The sequence below is a fragment of the Erpetoichthys calabaricus genome, chromosome 7 (genome assembly GCF_900747795.2).
Source record: "Erpetoichthys calabaricus chromosome 7, fErpCal1.3, whole genome shotgun sequence".
Lineage (NCBI taxonomy): Eukaryota > Metazoa > Chordata > Cladistia > Polypteriformes > Polypteridae > Erpetoichthys > Erpetoichthys calabaricus.
Window position 1 is genome coordinate 195,555,442 of NC_041400.2, and position 23,483 is coordinate 195,578,924.

Here is a 23,483-nt window from a genome sequence, read left to right on the forward strand (position 1 = left end):
CGTGAGAAAAATCTACCAGCGTACTCCCACCCTAAGGCAGATTCAATAATGGACGGTAGAATTTTGAGAATGAAGTCATCGACCGTTTCGCCAATCAAAGATGTTTTCCAAATTGCCGCTCTCATTTTCCTTGTAATGCGGCCCCATCACGACTGAGACGAGCACACATATTCACAGCGTTACTGCCTGGGATGCCCCAGCACTCCCGCCCACCCCCCCCCCCCTGATGAATTCAACTTTGAACGCTAAAAATAAAAGATGACATGAGCTACCCCTCTATCTGTCTCACCCCAAACACACACACAGTGTCCATTTAACAGGATGGGTGGGCTAGCGTGGGGTGAGGGTCGATGGTGCATTTTCTTAATATTTGTCACCATTTAGGTTGCCTGCAGACTCTTGATGTGCAGTTAGGGGCTTCGAACAGGCTCCTGCCCACCACAAAAGTGCTGCTTTCCAAGTCATTTTCACTCCGTGGTGACGCGACGGTTAAAGTCGAACAAAAACGTTTCTGTGCGCCGACACAATCCCGGCTCAGACGATGTGACTAATCCGCCTGATGATGTCCTTTCACCCACAGCTCGGCACATCTAAAGAATGTTTGAAGAAGTGGTCAGCAAGTGAGCGTCCACCCGTGGGCGGATGGCAGCTAGGGGGGCGGGTGGGATTGTCGATCGGGTGGGGTGGGGATAATTGGTGGAAGTGGGGAAACTGCGCTTTTAAAGTAAGAAAATAAAAGAGCAAAGGGAGAGTCGCTCTGAGAAAAGTGACCAGTGCAGCAGCGACTGCGATGAAAATTGTGATAAAGGCCATTTTCAAATTTTCCTCTGCATATGCAGACTTCTATAACACTTGCATGGCCTTACTTCACTATTCACGTCTGACAAGTACTGTAGTAGAAACATGCAGGTCCACACATCTGTAATGTTGGAAAAAAGTCAATCAAAACACGAGTGGTGCAAGTGTAGGCCACAGTAGGCCCATGCCCACTTTGTTCAATGGCCCACCTTGTTTTGTTGCTTAGTTGTTTAATTGTATTTATTTATTTATTTTACAAATAAAAAGAGCCTTCACAGAAGGTGTGCATTTAGATTTTTATCTCTCTTGATTGCAATGTCAATTTTATACCTACACAGCAAAGTCACCAGTGTTAAATTAACTCTGTGTATCCATGTGTCCATCTCTTTGCTATGTTTCTGTTATTCCAATACACGGAGCACTGGTAATATTTGCAGTAATAAAATACATTGCATTTATGATTCCAACAGATGATGCATCCAGATATTTGTAGTAATAAAATACATTGCATTTGCCATTTCAACAGATGGCACATCACAAACATTAGCACTGCTTTAACAAATCCCATACCAAATGGCAGATAACAGATGTGCCATCTGTTGGAATGACAAATGTAATGCATTTTATTACTACGTGCATTACAAAATATATTCCAACAGAGGGTGCACTGTAAATATTAACACTGAGGTTAATGTTGATTACTTACATTTTAACCTATCTTAGTTGGGTGGCAGACTAGTATATAAATAATGAAACTGTTAAGAAGTATTTGGAATGTGTACAGTGGATTCAGAAAGTATTAAGACCTCTCCACTTTCTGCACATTTTATTGTGTTGTAGATGTTGCTTTAAACTGAGAAATTTGCAGTTTTTGCTGACACTCAATAATCCATATGACAAAAAGAAAGCAAGTTTTCAGAAAGGTCTGCAAATTGATTAAAGTCAAAACTTGAAGCCACTCATTCCTAGAAGTACTCAGACCCTTAAATGGGTACTTTGCAGTAGCCCCTTTGGCTCAATTCCAGTTGTGATACTTCTTTAAGTCTCTACAAGCTTAGCACACCTGGATTTGAGAAGTTTATTCTATTCCTCCTGGAAGATCCTCTCAAAGTCTATTAGATTGAATTGGAGGAGTCTGTGAACAGGTCTCTCCACACATGTGCTACGGGGCTACTAGTCTAGGCCACTCGAGGGCACTCTGAGACTTGTCCCAATGCCACTCCAGTGTGATCTTGGCTGGGCACCAGTCTGAGGTGGCTCAGGCCAGGGGTCTCTAACTTCAGTCCTGGAGGACCACAGTGACTATAGGTTTTCATTCTAACCCTTCTCTTAATTAGTGACCCGTTCTTGCTGCTAATGAACTCCACCGTAGCAGGGTGGAGCGACACACCCTCTCCTAACCCTATAGGCCGTTAGAGAGACGAAGGCATACCCACTGGGAGTGGGAATTGGTAATGGGGCGTGATTCGGGTTTGGTTTACGAAACCACTCCTGTAAAAAGAGGGGCTTAGAGATCATCAATTATGACAGTTGTCCAGCTCCCCCAGCAGGGGTGGTTAGCTAAATTTCATAATTAATATTTTCTTAAATTATATTTTATAATGTCAAATTTTCATTAATCATATTTTACAAATCATATTTTGGGGAGGGGCTTAAGGTCATCAATTACCTCTTTGACAGTTTCTGTCTAGTTGTCCAACTCCACCAGTGGGGGTAGTTAGCTAAATTTCATAATTAATATTTTCATAAATAATACTTTATAATGTCAAAATTTTTATTAATCATATTTTATAAATCATGTTTTGGGGCGGGGCTTAAGGTAATCAATTATCCCTTTGACAGTTTCTGTCTAGTATTACTACTACTACTTCTTCTTTGCGTCTCTACAAGCTTAGTACACCTGGATTTGCCCCAGGTGTTTATCCCATTTCCGTCTAATATTACTACTCGCCAGCCAGAAGTGACTCTGCTCTGTTAGGCCTTCAGTAAGGCCCTTGACCTGCAATTTCTCTGTCCTGACATTAATCTGCATTCACCCCAGCCAGCAGGTCCTCCAACTTGCAGGGAAAACATGGAGAGTGGTAGCAGGATTGGCACTTTGGCCACTGCAAGTAAACCTCACAGCGTTCAGTGTGGTGCTGAGGTGTCACCCGCTGGTTGGCTGCACTCGGATCTCAGCCCGGGTGGTTTGCCATATGGTGGGTGTGGCAATGCGCTCCAATCAGCGGATGCTCCAAGCCTCTCTCTCTCTATACAGCTGGCACATGTGTGCCTTTCTTAATGGTGCCCAGATTGCCACATGTAGACTCCAGTCAAGTTCTACAAACATCTCAAAGGGAAACTAAAATGACCAGGATGGGCCTGAGCACAGTTTGGAGAGGGTGTGAATCATTCCAGGAAGGGGGGGATTTCAGGTTATGATTTTTAATAAATTTGCTGACCTTTCTCTGGACATATTTTCACTTTTTTCAATATGGGATTACAAGTGTAGAATGATTGGACAAAATTGGCAAATTTATCCACGTCAGATTAAATCCACCAGACATTAAGGTGTGCAGAAGAGGAGGGGGCTCTGAAGACTGTATGAGCCCACTGTATGTCTGTTGGAATCTTAAACCCTAACCCACAACGATTCCTAACTTGAATGTCTTTTCTAAACCTGCACGGTGCTACAGCTCTCCGATTAGACAACTACCGCTTGCTGCGAGATGGGGCGGGGAGGGATGAGGAGGAGGGCGGGGACAAACATGGGCGGGGACAGACATGGGCGTGGTCTGATGTCCAACTCTGCCCGGGTTACGTTTTACTTCTTTGCTTAATCAGATGTGAGCAGGTTGGCTGTCTATGTCCCATCCGTCATCTGACATTGTGGACCTTCTCCAAGGAGATGTTGTTGTAAAATCTGAGTTAATACAGTAGGTGCGTTCCTAAACACGAGAAGACACTGCGTGATTGCAATGTGAGCACGTGCAGGAACCATTAGGAGAGCCGCTTAGTAAATACTGCAGGCAGGCAGTGTGGTGCAGTGGATAAAGCTTTGGACTTCAAGCCTTAAGGTCGTGGGCTGAAATCCCACTTCTGACACCAATGGACCCTGAGCAAGTCACGTCACCTGCCTGTACCCCATTTAGAAAAACAAAAGACGTGAAGCCACTTGTACCTCAAATGGTGTAAGTCACTTTGGATAAAGCCGTCAGCCAAATAAATAAATGGCAGAAGGACATTTGAACAGAACGCCAGCTACTTCAAAGTCACAATACGCCTGGGCTTCCTCAACATGGCCAGCTCCAAATCCAGCCTGCCAATTTGTCACTGCCCATTAGGCTTTCATTCACAGGGAAAGCCTGAGACCCACCTGGCAAAGCCGACATGGCTTGATTACGGGAGCAGCAACAAAGCCGGATAATCCACAAACCTTAAGGGAGTCAAATCACATAATATCAGATGAAAACGGACTTCCGGCCACAACACACATCGTCATCTTCAGAAATAATCAAAGCGTTTAAAAAAAGGCACAGCGCTTCATATAATCATTCCCTGGCAACAGCAGTCAATTAACTTTCCAAAATTCAACATCCGAGCTTAATTTGGCAGTGGGATAATGTTCCACAAAACCAGCTGAGCTAAAAGCGGGAAGAGTAGTAGGCGCAATCAGATAGCTCTGCTAAAAAAAGGCACAAATCTGTTCAGGGAGTGGCACTTCCTTCTAAATAAGACACAACATTACCCATCAAACAAAAAGGACAAAAAGGATGGCATCAGAATATCCACCTTAGTAAAAGGATAACTGTCTGCGTAGGGCTGTGTCCACCCAATTTGGTCATTGGACCACCTTGTTTTGTAGTTTAAAATTTAAAATTATGATTACTATTACTGTTACAAATGAAAATTAGCTTATAGAGCTGGTATGCATTTGAATATACTGTACATGTCCTTTGATTAAAATATCAATTTTAAACCTTAACAGAAAATTCACCAGAGTTAAACACACATGTATCTATCATTCCAACAGATGGTGCATCACAAACATTTGTACCAATAAAGTGCATTGCATTTTTCATTCCAACAGATGGTGTATCTCAAACATCTGTAGTGATGCATTTTATTAGGAAAGAAGTGAAATTTAATTAATGAATTAAGTTTTATTTTCATGAATATTTCGAAAGATGTGCCACGTTTTCATTTTTGGTTATTTTTTGTCATGTTCTAGTTTTGATCATTTTTTTTTTTTTTGGAAAGGGATATTTAAACGCATGTCAAGAAATATTTATTACTACAGCAGATAGTAGGAGAGCCAAAGCAGGACTGAACATTTGGGAATGAGTCAAAGTCAAAATGAGCAAACAGATCATCTATCACAAAAATACTACTTTTTCTGAAGGGTTTGCCATTCTTTTAATGAATTTATGTTGCTGATTTATTTAGATAACTAGCTGTGCTACCCGTCACAGAAGTGTTGAAGCCTAAGTAATTGATGTTGACCTCAATGCTAATTTTTTCAGTGCACCATGTACTGGAATGTCTTTTGTAATGTATGTAGCAATAAAATGCATTCCAACAGATGGCACATCTCACACATTTGTTGTAATAAAATACATTACTGCAAATGTTTGTGATGCACCATCTGTTGGAATGACAAATGCAATGCATATGTCTCTGTTATATGCTATTTTCAAAGTCAAAGTAAAAGTGAACTTTATTGTCATCTCAGCCATATACAAGTATACAGATAGATGAAATTGCGAAGCTCAGGGTCCACAGTGTAACAACATGACGTGCAAATAATAAATTAAAAATAGAATTAAAAATTTAAATTTAAAATTAAAGCACAAACAAGACAAGACAAAGAAGTAGCAGCAATATTGATGTTTAAGATATGTAATATAATAAATAAATAATAGATAATACAGAAATGATCAGTGTATGATAATAGCTGCTTAAGACATGTGTAGACAATGACAGGTCAGAATGTTTCACAGCAGAAGGATATCAAGAGTGTCAAATCCTTAAAGGTCAGTATGAGATTTTCAGTTCTTCTCTACCTGCACACTAATGTTTACAGGACAGTTCTGCTTTTAGCGGTGGTTGAGGCCATGTGGAAGATCCCAGTGGGCAGCCTGGTGTTAAGGAGTCTGACAGCTTGGGGGTAAAAACTCTCCTGCAGCCTGACAGATCTGGCTTTGATGCTGCAGTATCTTCTCTTGGATGGCAGAAGTGTGAAAAGTCCATGTGAGGGGTGTAAGGGGTCCTGCACAGGCCTTGCGGACACTGCGTTTGTAAAATATGTCCTGTAGTGAAGGGAGAGGCACCTTAATAATGTTCTCTGCTGTCTTCACTATCCTTTGCAGGCTCTTGTGGTCGGATATGTTGCAGTTGCCATACCAGGCCATGATGCAGCTGGTCAGAACACTCTCAACATTAAAAAATTCACAAAACACCCTTGGAGGCCGATAAACCTCTCACAACCCTAATCTAAACCATAGTACAACCTGTGATACAATAGACATTTCATGACTGATGTTGTGGGCATTTGGTGATGTTGGTCGTTATGTGATTAACCTCACAGGTACTGTGAGCTGAAGTTACACTCTGTTGTTAAAGTTTGTGATGCCCCTTCTGTTGGAATTGAAAATGCATTTTGTTTTATCACTAGAAATGTTTGTGATGTGCCATTTGTTGGAATTAAAGAGACAAAACACCTGAACAGACCCACATAAAATCTGGGGAAAGGTTACAGAAAAATTTCTGCTGCTTGGAAGGTCCCAATGAGCACAGTGGCCTCCATCATCCATAAGTGGAAGAAGTTCAAAACCAGCAGGACTCTTCCTAGAGCTGGCCGGCCATCTAAACTGAATGATCAGGGGAGAAGGGCCTTAGTCAGGGAGGTGACCAACAACAACAACAACAACAACAACATTTATTTATATAGCACATTTTCATACAAAAAGTAGCTCAAAGTGCTTTACATAATGAAGAAAAGAAGAATAAAAGACAATTAAGAAATTAAAATAAGACAACATTAGTTAACATAAAAAGGAGTAAGGTCCGATGGCCAGGGTGGACAGAAAAAACAAAAAAAAACTCCAGAAGGCTGGAGAAAAAAATAAAATCTGTAGGGGTTCCAGGCCACGAGACCGCCCAGTCCCCTTTGGGCATTTCTACCTAACATAAATGAAATAGTCCTCTTTGTAGTTAGGGTTCTCACGGAGTCACTTGATGCTGATGGTTATACAGACTTCTGGCTTTTAATCCATCCATCATTGTTGGAACATCATCTGTCAGAGCTCCAGAGGTCCTCTGTGGGTGGAGAGAGGAGAACCTTCCAGAAGGACAACCATCTCTGCAGAAATCCACCAATCAGGCCTGTATGGTAGAGTGGCCAGATGGAAGCCACTCCTTAGTAAAAGGCACATGGCAGCCCGCCTGGAGTTTGCCAAAAGGCACCTGAAGGACTCTCAGACCATGAGAAAGAAAATTCTCTGGTCTGATGAGACAAAGATTGAACTCTTTGGTGTGAATGCCAGGCGTCACATTTGGAGGAAACCTGGCACCATCCCTACAGTGAAGCATGGTGGTGTCAGCATCATGCTGTGGGGACTAGGAGACTAGTCAGGATAAAGGGAAAGATGACTGCAGAAAAGTACAGAGACATCCTGGATGAAAACCTGCTCCAGAGAGCTCTTGACCTCAGACTGGGGCGACGGTTCATCTTTCAGCAGGACAACGACCCTAAGCACACAGCCAAGATATCAAAGGAGTGTCTTCAGGACAACTCTGTGAATGTCCTTGAGTGGCCCAGCCAGAGCCCAGACTTGAATCTGATTGAACATCTCTGGAGAGATCTTAAAATGGCTGTGCACCGACACTTCCCATCCAACCTGAAGGAGCTTGAGAGGTGCTGCAAAGAGGAATGGGCCAAACTGGCCAAGGATAGGTGTGCCAAGCTTGTGGCATCATATTCAACAAGACTTGAGGCTGGAATTGCTGCCAAAGGGGCATCAACAAAGTATTGAGCAAAGGCTGTGAATACTTATGGACATGGGATTTCTCAGTTTTTTTATTTTAATAAATTTGCAAAAACCTCAAGTAAACTTTTTTCACGTTGTCATTATGGGGTGTTGTGTGTAGAATTCTGAGGAAAAAAAATTAATTTAATCCATTTTGGAATAAGGCTGTAACATAACAAAATGTGGAAAAAGTGATGAAGCGCTGGGAATACTTTCTGGATGCACTCTATCTATCTATCTATCTATCTATCTATCTATCTATCTATCTATCTATCTATCTATCTATTACAGGGGTTCTTAACCTGAAGTCCATGGGGGTCCATGGATGGGTTTCAGGGGGTCCGCGAGGGTCAGATAAAAATTAACATTTGTATCCTTTATTAAGCCCGGTTTTGTTGATTTTTCTCGCGTGAAGTTTCTCACGTAATTTTCTCGCGCGGTACCTCTAGTCATTATTTTTCTCACGTATCATTTTTCTCGCAAGTATTTATCTCACTTAAGCCTAATGCGTGAGTTACATACTCGTTTGAAAAACAACGGCGAGAAAAATGTCGCATGAGAAAAATCACGCCAGTAACCCCCCCCCCCCCCCCCCCCCCGTCCCAATCAACGGTTTCCCATTGAAAGAAATGAAAGAAAATGCACCCTGAAACTGCTTACAGCTCTGAATGTAAAGATTGTTTACATTTTAATAATACTGTGAATGTCATTTATGTACGAGACAATCAAATCTCCATAATAAAGTACATTAAATTCATTCGATGCAAAGTTGTGTTTATGTGAATATTTCTGGGGAAGGGGGTCCATAGTTTTTATCTGATTCTTAAAGGGGTCCGTGATTTAAAAAGAGTTAAGAATCACTGATCTATATAAGCCTGTGTCACCAGTGTTATCTGAAGCTCGTGCTGAAGCAGATTTTTTTAAAAAAAAAGTTCTTTTATCCTTCCATCTATCCTCTCTTTCAGAAATAAACCGGTCAATTAATCACTCACAAGTGACTGCGTGGATAAATGAAACTAAATGCTTTCAGCGCTCCTTGAATGTAAATAGAAAACGCGTTGTAAATATTTTCCCATGAGAAACACGGCGACACTTAGAAATGAAGCTGTCTGTATTTAGATTTTTCTTCTCATTAGAAAGCTAAAATGGAACGAGCAGTGCTCATTAGAACGAGGATTCTCAGGAAGTGTCCGTTATAAAAACATGAGATGAAATTACATATGAAGCCTGTTGATTCAACGCCCCGCATAACCCGCACTCACTTTCTCCGCGGTTCGGACGACAGTCTATACGTGCCTTCTCTGATGCACAGGTGACCGCAACGGAACCCAAAGAAAACAGAGAAAGCCATCGCAAGGATTCCAGGAAAGACAGGTGGCCTTGAACTGAAATTGCATTTTAGCCCCCACCCACCCTCGATGCGAACGGGACCACCCAGTTACTCATTCCTGCCTTAGAATAACGTTAGAAGGGGGAAGGGAGCATCTGAAAGTGAAAAAACACGCGCGGTAAATCGAAAGAGAAAGACGAGCGAGCGGCGAAGAAAACGGAATGGCAGCGAGTGAGTGAGAGTGTCTGCACCGTGTCAGGGCTAGATAGATAGATAGATAGATAGATAGATAGATAGATAGATAGATAGATAGATAGATAGATAGATAGATAGATATGAAAGGCACTATATAATAGATAGATAGATACAGTAGATAGGAAAGGCACTATATAATAGATAGATAGATGGATAGGAAAGGCACTTTATAATAGATAGATAGATAGATAGATAGATAGATAGATAGATAGATAGATAGATAGATAGATAGATAGATATGAAAGGCACTATATGCTAGATAGATAGATAGATATGAAAGGCACTATATAATAGATAGATAGATACAGTAAATAGGAAAGGCACTATATAATAGGTAGATAGATGGATAGGAAAGGCACTGTATAATAGATAGATAGATAGATATGAAAGGCACTATATGATAGATAGATAGATAGATAGATAGATAGATAGATAGATAGATAGATAGATAGATAGATAGATAGATAGATAGATAGGCAGACGGAAGTAGACACCCTGAGCTTATTGATTTATTGAACAACTGGCTGTGTCACCTTTCTAAGAGGGGTTGAAATCTAAGGAATCAACGTTGACATCAGCATTAACTTTTGCAGTGCACCATGCAATACGTATGTCTCTGTTATATGTTGTTTGATATGGGATTAGTAAAAGCAGTGTTCATGTTTGTGATGTGCCACCTATTGGGATGACAAATACAATACATTTTATTACTAAAAATGTTTGTGATGTGCCATCTGTTGGATCATAAGCAGGTGAAGTGACTTTCTCATAGACAGACAATATCAGTAGATGGATTTGAACCCACAGCCACAAGTCCAAAGTGTTAAATATTATGTCATATTACTATCCAATAATATTAGCCCCGGATTAAAAAAATGCAAATATTGTGCACAGGAAATCACTAGGTTAGTGACATATCACTTCATTTACATCTGATTAACTGATGGCACTATAACTGATGCCCACTGTCTGTAGAAAACCACCCAGCTAGTGCACTTAGTTAAAGAATAAATGCTTGGGTGTCTGACTAGCTGCTATGTCTCTGTCATTCCAATGGATGGTGATCATAAATATAAGCACTACTTCTACGAATTGAGAAATCCCATACCAAATGGTATGTAACAAAGACATAGCAAATGCTAATTTTCTCTCATCTTTGCCATTTCAATAGATGGCACAACACAAACAGTAACGGTATTTTTTGAAATCCAACATCAAATGGCATCCAATACAGCCATATGCTTGGATTTGTCATTACAACAGATGGTGCATCACAAACTTTAACTCTTCCTTTATGAAACCCATACCAAAAGGCAAATAACAGAGACATATGCCTTGCCTTTGTCTGCAGTGTTATGCCATGTAAATTGTGATGAAAAACTGCAGTGATGTGAGGGTGTGCAGCTCTGTAGCTGGATCTTTCTCCAAACATTTGCAGTAATGTATTTTATTTCTACAAATGGCATATAACAGAGACATACTGTTGGCATTGCGTTTGTTATTCCAACAGCTGGTGTATCACGAATATTTGTAGCAATGCATGTTACTACTACAAATATTTGTGAGGTGCAAACTGGTGGAATGACAAATGAAATGCAAAGATTTCAAAGATTTGGTGTGGGATTTATAAAAGCAGTGCTAAGGATTGTGGTGCGTCATGTGTTGGAATGAAAAATGCAATGCATTTTTATTACTACATGCACTGCAAAGTACATTTCAATATTTGGTGCACTGCAAACATTCCCCTTATGCTGACGTCTATGGTGATTATGTAGATTCCCACCCATTTTATGTGGGTAACACAGCTCAAACAAAATTGATAAATGAGTTACAGAATTTGAAATAACACTCTCAGTACCTTCTTGTCTTTTTTGTTTCAGTGGTAAGGCGTTATTTGTCAGGTATAGCAAAATAAAGTAAAAATAAATAAATAAAAACGCAAGTAAATAAGTAAATAAATAAATGTAGACCAGTGAGGGAGACTACATCACTCTTCTCTTGCCCAGCATGCACCTCCTTCAGTTTTCTCAGCAGCAGCACACACAGTAGCGCCCCCCCCCCCCCCCCCCCCCCCCCCCCCCACTTCCCCAACCGCTGAAGCTCTGGCAGTTCTGAAGATTTAGCAGTTGTTTTCACACCCCCACCCCCTTCCATAAAGTTCGATCTCCTCCACACACTAACCTATCCCCTACCCCCCCCCCCCCCCAACCCCAAACCACAAACCACAGAATAGCAGGCCAAGCTGTGGCTGTCCATTTTAACACAGGAAGAGAGGAGAACACATTGCCTTGGCCAGAGCAGCATTCCTACCTGTCAACAGCAAAGTGGTGCGCGTCTCCTGGCCACAAAGAGAACGGCCTTCTAGTGCGGGCCAACTCATCTTTATTTATATACACAAATGCGTGCAGTCCATGGCCGGGGTCTAGAAAGACAACTCCACATGTCTACAGGCCTGCTTGGAGCTCATTTCATTCACACGCATGACGGTGCCAGTTCCAAATGGACAGGAGGAGTGATCAGAAAACGAGAAAAACGGCATCGACTGGTGCGACTGATCAAGAGGACTGTGGCGTTATTTGGTGTCATGTGCGCTTCATTTCACATGAATTCATTTAGCAGACACTTTCAGGTACGCTAAGATCTGTAAGATTCTCAACTGAAACCCCACGGCTGGTGTTTTAATGTCCTCCATTTTAAAATATCTCGTCATTACAGAATATTGTCTACGAGTGTGTGAGCGCACAGCAGACGGGGCTCCGCTCAGAAACACTCGTGCAGTCTTAACGGGTCACTTAACATTTCAGGTGTCAGACAGTTGCGGACGTCTGTTCAATAATTATGCTCTATGTTTGACTCTCAACTTGTTTTGCTTTATTTATTCATTTAGTGCTCTTTTTATAATTTGGTGTGCATATTACAGACGACACCGCATAATAAAATACAATAACCACCATTTAGACTGTCTGCGACCCTACATTGAATTAAACGCCTTTAGAGTGTTTAGCGAATTAATAACGTGAAATATCCATCCATCCATTTTCCAACCCGCTGAATCCGAACACAGGGTCACGGGGGTCTGCTGGAGCCAATCCCAGCCAACACAGGGCACAAGGCAGGAAACAATCCTGGGCAGGGTGCCAACCCATCGCAGACGTGAAATATTCATTTGGAAATAAGCGATCAAAGTTTACAAAACATTTACCTTTGTGTTTTCAAATTCAACAAGAAAAGTCAAAAAGGCAAGCAGCGAGATGATTCTTGGGACCTGGCAGGTGTTCCTATTGCAGAATCCCTTCATAAAACTCACTTAAAGTAAAAATAGAATCGTGGGGGGACCCTCCCCATCCCAACGACGGTCGAGAGCAGCCCTCAACGGGACCCCGCAAACCACGACTGTACGCGGTGCTGCCTCCCGGGTCCGCGGTCCTGCCCACCCAGTCAAATAAAGGTGCCAGGCTACTCCTTCAGAGCGACGCCTTGGGGCAGCGGAGTCAAGCTCAGATCTGGAGGGCTGCAGGTTTTCGTTCACAACGCTTTCTCTATTAGCAACTATGTAATTAATAATAATTCGTCTTGTTTCATTTTTAAAAAACAGTCAAACAATAATGAGATGCAAAGTAAGCCAAGAGACGCCCAAGCGAAACATTTGCACCCCTGTCTTTCATACAATATGTCTCAACAGACATAATAGAACTTTATTTGTCCCCAACGGGAAATTTGGCTTAATACAGAAGCTCATTATCATGTATAGATAGATAGATAGATAGATAGATAGATAGATAGATAGATAGATAGATAGATAGATAGATAGATAGATGTGAAAGGCACTATATAATAGATAGATAGATAGATAGATAGATAGATAGATAGATAGATAGATAGATAGATAGATAGATGTGAAAGGCACTATATAATAGATAGATAGATAGATAGATAGATAGATAGATAGATAGATAGATAGATAGATAGATAGATAGATAGATAGATAGATAGATAGATGTGAAAGGCACTATATAATAGATAGATAGATAGATAGATAGATAGATAGATAGATAGATAGATAGATAGATAGATAGATAGATAGATAGATAGATGTGAAAGGCACTATATAGATAGATAGATAGATAGATAGATAGATAGATAGATAGATAGATAGATAGATAGATAGATGTGAAAGGCACTATATAATAGAGAGATAGATAGATAGATAGATAGATAGATAGATAGATAGATAGATAGATAGATAGATAGATAGATAGATAGATGTGAAAGGCACTATATAATGGATAGATAGATAGATAGATAGATAGATAGATAGATAGATGTGAAAGGCACTATATAATAGATAGATAGATAGATAGATAGATAGATAGATAGATAGATAGATAGATAGATAGATAGATAGATAGTGTGTGTCTATCTATCTATCTATGATCTGAACACACGTTAGAATAACTAAAAAGTCAGAAAATTAAAAAGAAAGTACACGGCTGGCTTGGCAGTTCCTGTCACTGTGAGAAGCTCTATTGGTGTTTTGCTGCTAATATGATTAAGAAGTGTGAAAGGAACAAAGAGAGGGTCTCATAAATATTAATATTCTGTGGTCTGCAAAGCATTTGAATGATAATAAAAAAAAAATCAGTTTTGGAAATGCCTGGCATGGCAGAATGAGAGCATTAAAATAACGAGACTCATTCTTAACTATGTATGAGATTGGCTGGAGTAAAAGTGGTGGCCGTTCAGGGATGGTTGAGACCCCTGAGTCAGTTCCTGATATGTCAGCCTGCTTTGCATCTTTTTATTGTTTGTCTTCCAAATAAGAAAAAAAAATCTTTTCGGGAGAATCTGCTCGCCATAACGTTTGCCTTTCATGGGTCTTTAAACTGTAATGTTCTTCTTAGGTAGTCAAGGCTGGGGAGCTGTCAACAAACATGGCCTGCTAAAACTCATTGAGGCATTCCTTGTGTGATTTTGGATTATACAAGAATAGTAATGTCTATATGCTAAGGATTACACAGGGTTAGAAAATGGTATGGTATGGTAGGGTCTACTGTATATGTCCTGCACATCTGCTGTGTGCACATATTGCAATTTTTTCCATCATTTCTTGTAAAAAATGCCCCAAAGCAAACTCCTGCACCTGACAGCACTGGCAAATAAAACTCCTTCTGGTTCTACTGTTCCAACTTCTTCCCACCTCCCACTTCCCAGAGATACGCACTTCAGGCCAACTGCCAACTCAAATCTTAACCCAGCGTGAGTGAATGCGCCCTGCAATGGACTCTCTCTAGAATATTCCTGCCTTGCAGTCAGTATTGCCCGGATAAGCACCAACTTCCTGACCACCACACTAAATTAGAGCAGCTGGACATGGATGGATAGATTATTGACTCTCTTGTCTAACACTGCTACTGGAAACGGGATTCAGCTTCTGTCCCATCCACTGTCTTGATGAAGCGTCTGAATTGACTAAAGGCCCTATCATTTTATATGACTTCCCTAGTAATTTTAGTCATTGACTTCATTTACACTACCTGTGCTAAATGTCTGAGATGGACTGAAATCTAATCAACGTAGACCAAGTATATGCAGCATTAACATTTTCAGTGCACCATCTATTGAAATGCATTTTGTAATTCATGTAGTAATAAAATATGTTACGTTTATCATTCCAACAGATGGTACAACACAGACATTAGCACAGCTTTTACAAATCTAACACCAAATTTTTGTAATGGATTTAAGTAATACAATGCATTGCATTGCCAATTCCAACAGGTGGTGCATCACAAATATCAGCACTGCTTTTACGAATCCAATAGCACATTTTTGTAATGCATGTACTAATAAAATGCATTGCATTGGTTATTCCATCACAAACATCAGTACTGCTTTTATGAATCCCACAAAACATTTTTATAATGCATATACTACTGTACGTAATAGAATGCATTGCATTTTCATTCTAGCAGGTGGCACATCATAAACATCAGCGCTGGTTTTAAAAGTCCCATACCAAATGTTTGTAATGCATGTACTAATAAAATGCATTGCATCGGTCATTCCAACAAGTGGTGCATCACAAACATCAGCACTGCTTTTATGAATCCCATAACACATTTTTGTAATGCATATAGTAACAAAATGCATTACATTTTCTAATTCCAACAGATGGTGCATCACAAACATTAGCACAGCTTTTACAAATCCCAAACGAAATGTCAGTAATGCATGTAGTAATAAAATACATTGCATTTATCATTCTAACAGGTGGTGCATCATAAACATCAGTACTGCTTTTACAAATCCCATAACTTATTTTTGTAATGCATGCAAGTAATTAAATGCATTGTATTTATCATTCTAACAGGTGGTGCATCATAAACATCAGCACTGGTTTTAAAAGTCCCATACCAAATGTTTGTAATGCAAAATGCATTGCATTGGTCATTCCAACAAATGGTGTTTTACAAATATCAGCACTGCTTTTACGAATCCCATAACACATTTTTGTAATGCATGTAGTAATAAAATGCATTACACTTTCTAATTCCAACAGATGGTGCATCACAAACATTAGCACAGCTTTTACAAATCCCAAACGAAATGTCTATAATGCATGTAGTAATAAAATGCATTGCATTTATCATTCTAACAGGTGGTGCATCATAAACATCAGCACTGGTTTTAAAAGTCCCATATCAAATGTTTGTAATGCAAAATGCATTGCATTGGTCATTCCAACAAGTGGTGCATCACAAACGTCAGCAATGCTTTTACGAATCCCATAACACATTTTTGTAATGCATGTAAGTACTGATAAGCTTTGCATTTGACATTCTAACAGATGGCACATTACAAATATTAACACTGCTTTTACAAATCCCTTAACAAATGGGATATAACAGAGACATAGCAACGAAGACGGACACACAAGTACACAGACAAACGCACAGACACTTGTCTTTTTATTAAACTGAATAATAATAATAATAATAATAATAATAATAATAATAATAATAATAATAATAATAATAATAGAAAGACAGAGATCTCTCTTTCCAAAACTTAAGACGCTTGTCACGGGCAGCTGGCGGTGCACTCCTGTGCTTTCAAGTCGTGTAGTTTGATATCCCCAGTGACTCCGTCCAACTCATCCAAAGCTTTCCTCAACAAAATCAAGCAGGTTTCATTTTGTTTGAAGTTACGGGGATTGGTTCCGTGTGTGTGTGAGAGCCGACTATTAATGGACACACACCCCACTCACCCAGAAGTACAATGCCCACCTGTGTTTGTGGACGTTGTAACCAGAAGGGTCTCATCAGTCGGATGTCTCCTGTTTTCTGCCACGATAGAATGAAAACAGGGCTGAGACAGCAACTGAACTCGCCATATGGTGACTTGTCAGGATTGCCCTGAGACCCCCTGAGTTAGCTGCTGAGATGTTGGCTTTCTTTGCCTCTTTTATCGTTTGACTGTCAATCTAGGAAAAAATTCCATTAAGCGAGTTAATTATAATTGAAGCAGTTAGATTAGCAGCAGCCATTTGTTTCGAATTAAGAAATTGGCTGGAACCCGCAGTTTGACATCCCTGCCATGGCGGAACCATTATCGGCTCCCAAAAGAGCCATCCATATAAAGGATCCGCAGAGAATGTTTATTTATTTAGGTCTGTAACAGGATAAATAGCCATGAACAGTAACAGATTTGTGAAAAAAACAATGGGTTCCTCTCGCCGCATTCAACATCTAAGGCTGAGTTCAGGTTTCCTTTAGTATCCTGACTGGCAGCCTATTAGATGTTAAAAAGTTCTGCTTTGTCCACAAATTAGGAACCGTTACAAAGCCCAAAAGACCCCACGTGCATAGACCCCCTTCACTGCGTGAAATGCTTCTTTGTCAAGCAAAAGTTCTTCGAGTAACACTTTATACGAACGTCTGAGTTATCGGCGAACTCCCATTAAACGGAATTCGGCGATCTGCACAAGCTGGCCGGTGTGGCGTAGCGGGATGGGATTTGGACTGCAAATACTGAGGATGTGGGTTCAAATCCCACTCCTCATGCCGTGTGACTGCGAGCAAATCACCTCACCTGCCTGCGCTACAATTGGGGAAAAAAAGAACCGAAGTCAGTTGTATCTCAGTGTCCTTGGATCAAAGGCACCAGCCAAATAAATAAATGTAACGGAACCTACACAGCCTGGTAAAGAGCCATTAAAAGAAGGGGGGTTTTGTAAAAGTGAGAGTTCGGGACCTGAACCTGTCACTACCTGGCCGGTGTGGAGACTTCACGTCCTCTTTGTGTCCCCAAAATGCGTATTCGCGAGTGGGCACACTGCAGTAGATTGGCATCCCGGGCGCGGCTGCAGCTCTCAACATCTATACGGCCAACTTGTCATCGCCACATTTACCAAAACTTTACGGGGTATGTAGGGGGACTGGAGGACCAAGTCTTATAGGCTCCTTAGTATGGGCGCAACAACAACAACCAGTACCGACACTGGAAACCAGTGAGGCGTTCGCGGTAATCACAGAGCTGACACAGGGAGTCACAGAGGAGCGCGACATTTACACGCTGGGCTTTTGTGTAAAAAAAATTTAAACTCGGAGCTTGTTTTAATGTTGTGCGCATTCATTTTAAACTCCTTTATCCTTAAACTGACCAGTTCTTTTATGGCACTATAATGGGTTTTTGTGGTTTCTGGAGTCACTGACAAACATTTCATTCTACGAGGGTCATTGCTTTTGAAATTGATTATCTGGACTTGGAAAATGTCCCTAATATGTAGACAAAACAGAAAACGTGAGGGATAGGCAGGATACTAAGAGATCACAAAAACTCGAACTTATACAGTATCTTTGTATACATCGAGAGTCCTTTTAAAATCACGGCACGACCCCGTTGGCACGTTACAAATCGGTTACCATCTTATTCATGGTTGTGTCTGGAACCCGTTACAGATGTCAATAAATAAAATGTTATTTCTGGAACTTGCATGTGGATGGCTCTTTTGGATACCAAAAAAAGGTTCCCGCTTTAGCACAGCGCTGAAGAAACATTTTGGCACGTTTGTTTTTTAAGTGAATGCGTGGATATGGAGGTTACACGTCCCGTTATACAACTGAGTTCCAGACGTGGCACCGGAACGCAGCTGGTCATCCGCGGTGTGAGACTTTCACATGAAGAGCTCAGGAGAGAAGCTATTAAGACACGGAGCTTAGCGGCCCACTTGTGCGCGTGCCTGTTCGAGGAGAGCGTCAAGATCACTCTAATGTGACAATGCGACGCTCTAGCGGCCACCGACAGGTAACACAACCAAATCGCCGCTCCGGTCTTTTTTCGCTCTTGCTTGTTCTTACGGCTCGTGAAGCATTATTTTGTTGCGAATTATTATCTATTTTTAATATGAAGTGTTCGCTTTTTGGTGTACATTAACAACAACTATGCAAAACCAGGAAAGTGACACGAGTCAGGAGCGTCTCAACGCTATTCTGCAATCAGCAAACAAAAACGGTAACTTCATCAAGACACTGATAAGAACTGTCATGATACAAGATGCGGGGTATTCGATTTGCCACACTTCTGGATTTGGTGTTTAGAACCAAAACAACATTAAAAAGAATATCAACGCCTCGGTTTCAACTACTAGCAAAACTGCAAACAGCTTAACTGCAACCTGCACGAACACAGCGCAGCCACTCCAAAAAGCACAAAGAGATCAGCCGACAAACACCGAAAACCCCAAGCGCACGGATAACGGTTTCTAACAAAACCACACGAAGGGGATTTGTAATTTACACGACAGCAAACCCCCTGAAGATCAATGCATAAAGTCTTGTGATTCTCCTACCTGCCGGGCAGCCGCACTCCGACGGAGCTTCTCGGGCAATCCGTAATTTAGTCAAATGCTCGTAGGTTTTCTGTGGACAACAAGGTGAGCGATGTTAGATAGATAGATAGATAGATAGATAGATAGATAGATAGATAGATAGATAGATAGATAGATAGATAGATAGATAGATAGATAATGAACGATGTCATAGGCAGATATGAAAGGCGCTACATGATTGAAAGACAGATAGGGCGCTATATTATATATAGATATGAAAGGCGATAGATAGATAGATAGATAGATAGATAGATAGATAGATAGATAGATAGATAGATAGATAGATAGATAGATGGTACTGTATGAGAGATAAGGCGCTACATTAGAATAATCTAGACGTGAACAGGTCGTTCAGCCCAACAAAGCCTATTCACTTAATTATTCTAAAAAACATCTAGACAGATAGTTATGAAAGGTACTACATGATTGAAAGACAGATACGGCGCTATATTGTATGTAAATATGAAAGGCGCCATGTGATAGATAGATAGATAGATAGATAGATAGATAGATAGATAGATAGATAGATAGATAGATAGATAGAAGGCATCATAGTAGACAGACAGATATGAAAAGGCACAATATAAGGGAGATCGACAGACAGACAGACGGTTAGATATTTTTACTCGTCTCCAACATTTGCATAGACCTCGTCTTCCCTTTCGTTCCTAACTTCTTCCTCCCTCCCCACGCACGATCTGGACCGTCCCCATTCTTACCTGCGACAGAAGTTCGTCCACTCGCTCCTGCACTACCGAATTCAGCTGCTCTGTGGAAAAAGACGGGGACGGGTGATAGTACAAGTCTCCTTTATGTCCCATTTCCAAAGCCACGACCCTCTCCTGGATCGCCGCGGTCCTCACACTGAGTAGTATGCAGTAGGTTATGCTGAGGAGAGACGAGAGGAATGACAGGACACCGGGTATGGTCCTGCCGCAGCATCGCTGCCCTTCTCGTGCTTCTTTGAATCCGCCTGCTGCCTCGATGGCTGCTGCTCCTGTCATCGTCTGTTTTTTTTTGCAGCAACACCAGCTCGGGATGAAGCGGTCGTTTACGCTCCGGTTTAGTCGGGAAAAGTAACCAACGATCTCCTTGCGTGATACAGAAACAAGCTGGGCACTGCGTGACTCGATAAAGTGCAGCCAAGAGCTCCCGACGGTAACGAAATGGGTGAGCGGGAGCAGCGACTCAGAGCGAACTTGTTGCTCGACCCCCTGTCACCAGCCTGCTCCTAATTAGACCAGGAGGTCCACACTGTTCAGCAGAAATAGGCAACTGGAGGCCGCTGGAAGAGCTCTAAAAAAATGACTGGTAGCAATTACTATACTGATGATCTGCCTGTCGCTACCCTCCGTGAGTAGTGCCTGCAGTACGCGTCCAGCCCCCGCAGCTCACTGGCTCATCAGCATAATCCAAAGAGCGCGTGCCTCACTTGCGTGTCTCTCGTAGGCTCCTTAGCATGGGCACATACATAAACATTAGAAGGGCGTGATCGCCTGCCTGACGTCACAGGTTTGCGATCTCAATTAATCCGTTAAAAGACTTGCCGACTTTTTCATCAAAAATATAAATTACCCTTTTTATGAGATTTCTTCATTTTTTGCCATTTTTTCGAAGTCAATACACGTTATGTTTTCACCTACATTTTTAATTCAACACAAAGTGTGTTATTGAGTACAGCATTTGTGAAGCGTTTAAACATAGGCGAAGAGGTTCGGCTAAAAACCACAAACACTGGCACTAACCCGATACCCCGGAGTTAAATCCTGGTCCAGTAGAGTTGGCAGGATCAAAAAAATCGATGAAAATCGTAGCATGTCGCAGTTTGGGGACTGGCGTCCCGTCCAGGTTTAGTTCCTGCCTTGAGATCAACGTTGTCTATAATATCCGATCATCGAGAACCGGATTAAGTGGATTGATCTATGTTTTTAAAAAGAGGAATAAAGTTTATTAAAGACAGGTAATATAAAACCATTGATCTGACGACAGTTGGGGCCGTTTGAGTCGCTAAAACATGATATCCTCCTCTTCAGGGGCTCACCAGTTTTAATGTGCCCCTCTGGCTTTGTCTCTAAGTATTCTCTTACTATGCATTTCTATCTCAGTTTGATCTATAATATGCTTATTTATTTGAGTTTCCGTTGTTTATTTATATTGGTCCCTGCGTCATTATTTGATGAGATTCTTTGTGAATTCTCCCAAAAGCAATCAGATTGATGACAACTGTAAATTAGTCGCTTGCGAGCGATTATGTTTTTGGAAAAATGACGTCCTGACTAGGACTGGTCCCTGCATTGGATTATTCGCTGCTGTGCTGTGTCGAAGTAATCGACGAAGACTTCAGGGTTAAAGTTTACAATGCACCATGCAATGCATAGGTTTCGGTTATATTCCATTTGGTATGGGATTCGTGTTATTGCTTGTGATGTGCCATGTTGGTGATTTTATCACTAAGAATGGCTGTGATCTGCGGTGGGCTGGCGCCCTGCCCGGGGTTTGTTTCCTGCCTTGTGCCCTGTGCTGGCTGGGATGGGCTCCAGCAGACCCTCGTGACCCTGTGTTCGGATTCAGTGGGTTGGAAAATGGATGGATGGATGGTTGCGATGCGCCATGTTTTGGAATGACAGACACATAGCAACTTGATGGTCACACAGACAGACACACAGACTCTTATCCTTTTATTAAGTGAGGCTTCATCTTTCAATATTCTGGCATAAGAAACGAATTGTAATGCTACTCACTTGCAGTATTTATTTGATTTTCATCATTTCAGAGTAACGCAAGACTACTGTACTATTAAGACGTTCGAAATTCTTACTCATTGCGATTGAATACATAAATAAATATACATTTAGGAAGGCGCTACAGTACAGTAGACGGGCGTGACTCTTAAATGTGAAAACCAAAAGAATAAATAAAACTTATAAACACATTTGAACATAATAAAAATTTCTCAACATAAAAAGGGCACAAACATGCAGCATACATACGGTCTAAAGTGTAGGAAAAGCAAGTAAATCCGTTAAAGTCCCGCATCCTTTCAGCTGCTCCTCATCAATCTGGTCAGGACCCTTGGGGTGTTTTGCATGCCAAACCTTTCGGTAAAGCCGTTATTCTTTTAAACATTAACGTCACATCGGTTTAAGGGCGACCCGCTTTAACAATCCACAAGATTTCAGCTAGCGGGTAAGCTGTACCAGCCATTTGTCGCATGAAGGGAGTCGGAGAGAAACGTACGAGAAGAAGGGAAAAGTGCTGCGAATGAAGTGATGCTCACACAAGTGACGGTGGACCCCGTCACTCAGCACCAGGGGGTTTCTTTCCTTAAGTTGGGAGTTTTGGATTTCCTCTCCTGCGCTCTTTTCTTTTTGAGTGTGCAATTGTTACCAAAGTACTGTACAGACTTTCGCGACGTTTACTTCTAACCTTCCACCCAGTGCAGTGGTGATGATCGTTGCCTCTGTGCGACCCTAAAATGGACACAGCTCAGCACACGCAGGACTAATTGTATACCTGGGACTTTTGTTCACTTCTTGTCACTTAACTGCAAGCTGTGCGCATCCTTATCTGTCACTCAGGCGTCATAGGACGTGAAGAGCGCGCACGATGGCCACTGACTATATCGAGCACATCTTTTGTGAAATAACGCATTTTATTAATTAATTACTTTATCTGTGGTTCTGGAATTTGCTTCCGTAGAGGAGAAGTCGCTCTATTTTTCGATCTTTACTTTTGCTTAACTTTCTTGTACAAAGAAACACATACGTCTTATTTTCTACGGCTGTTATGGAGCCTAACGGGTTTAATAGGGCACAAGGTTATCGTCGCCATTTGACTGATCCTGGATTTGACTTCCACGCCCGGTCGCTCTTTACGAAGTTTGCCCATATCTGATTGGATTTCCGTTCTTGGACTCCTTGTTTCCATCCGTCATCCCAATGAAGGTTAGTTAGCTGTAAGCATATACTGGAGCCATGTGAGCCCTGCGATGCACCGGCGTCCCGTCCTGGACTGGCTCCTGCCTTTTGCCCGCTGCAGGCCCTGCGCGATCTACAATTAGGTTTATCTCACGTTAAAATAGATCAGAACAAAACCTCTTAAAGAAAATTAGGACAAATGCCAAAAACATTCACCTGAAGAAGGGAATTTTATTTGATGTAGTACCCTACACAAAACCATTAATTGGTTGTGAAGAATTTCAAAA

General features: G+C 41.3%; 1 protein-coding gene across 1 annotated transcript in view; it reads right to left on the reverse strand.

The window, feature by feature from the left end:
• LOC127528755 (uncharacterized) overlaps positions 1-20,690 on the reverse strand; it is a 368,716-nt gene extending 348,026 nt beyond the window's left edge. Inside the window, exons 1-2 of the mRNA XM_051929488.1 lie at positions 19,999-20,690; positions 19,241-19,310 (exon numbers count right to left, since the gene is read on the reverse strand). Of these exons, the coding sequence (XP_051785448.1) occupies positions 19,241-19,310; positions 19,999-20,283 (355 nt within the window). The 5' untranslated portion in view covers positions 20,284-20,690. The remainder of the gene's footprint in view (positions 1-19,240; positions 19,311-19,998) is intronic.
• Positions 20,691-23,483: the final 2,793 nt, after the last annotated feature.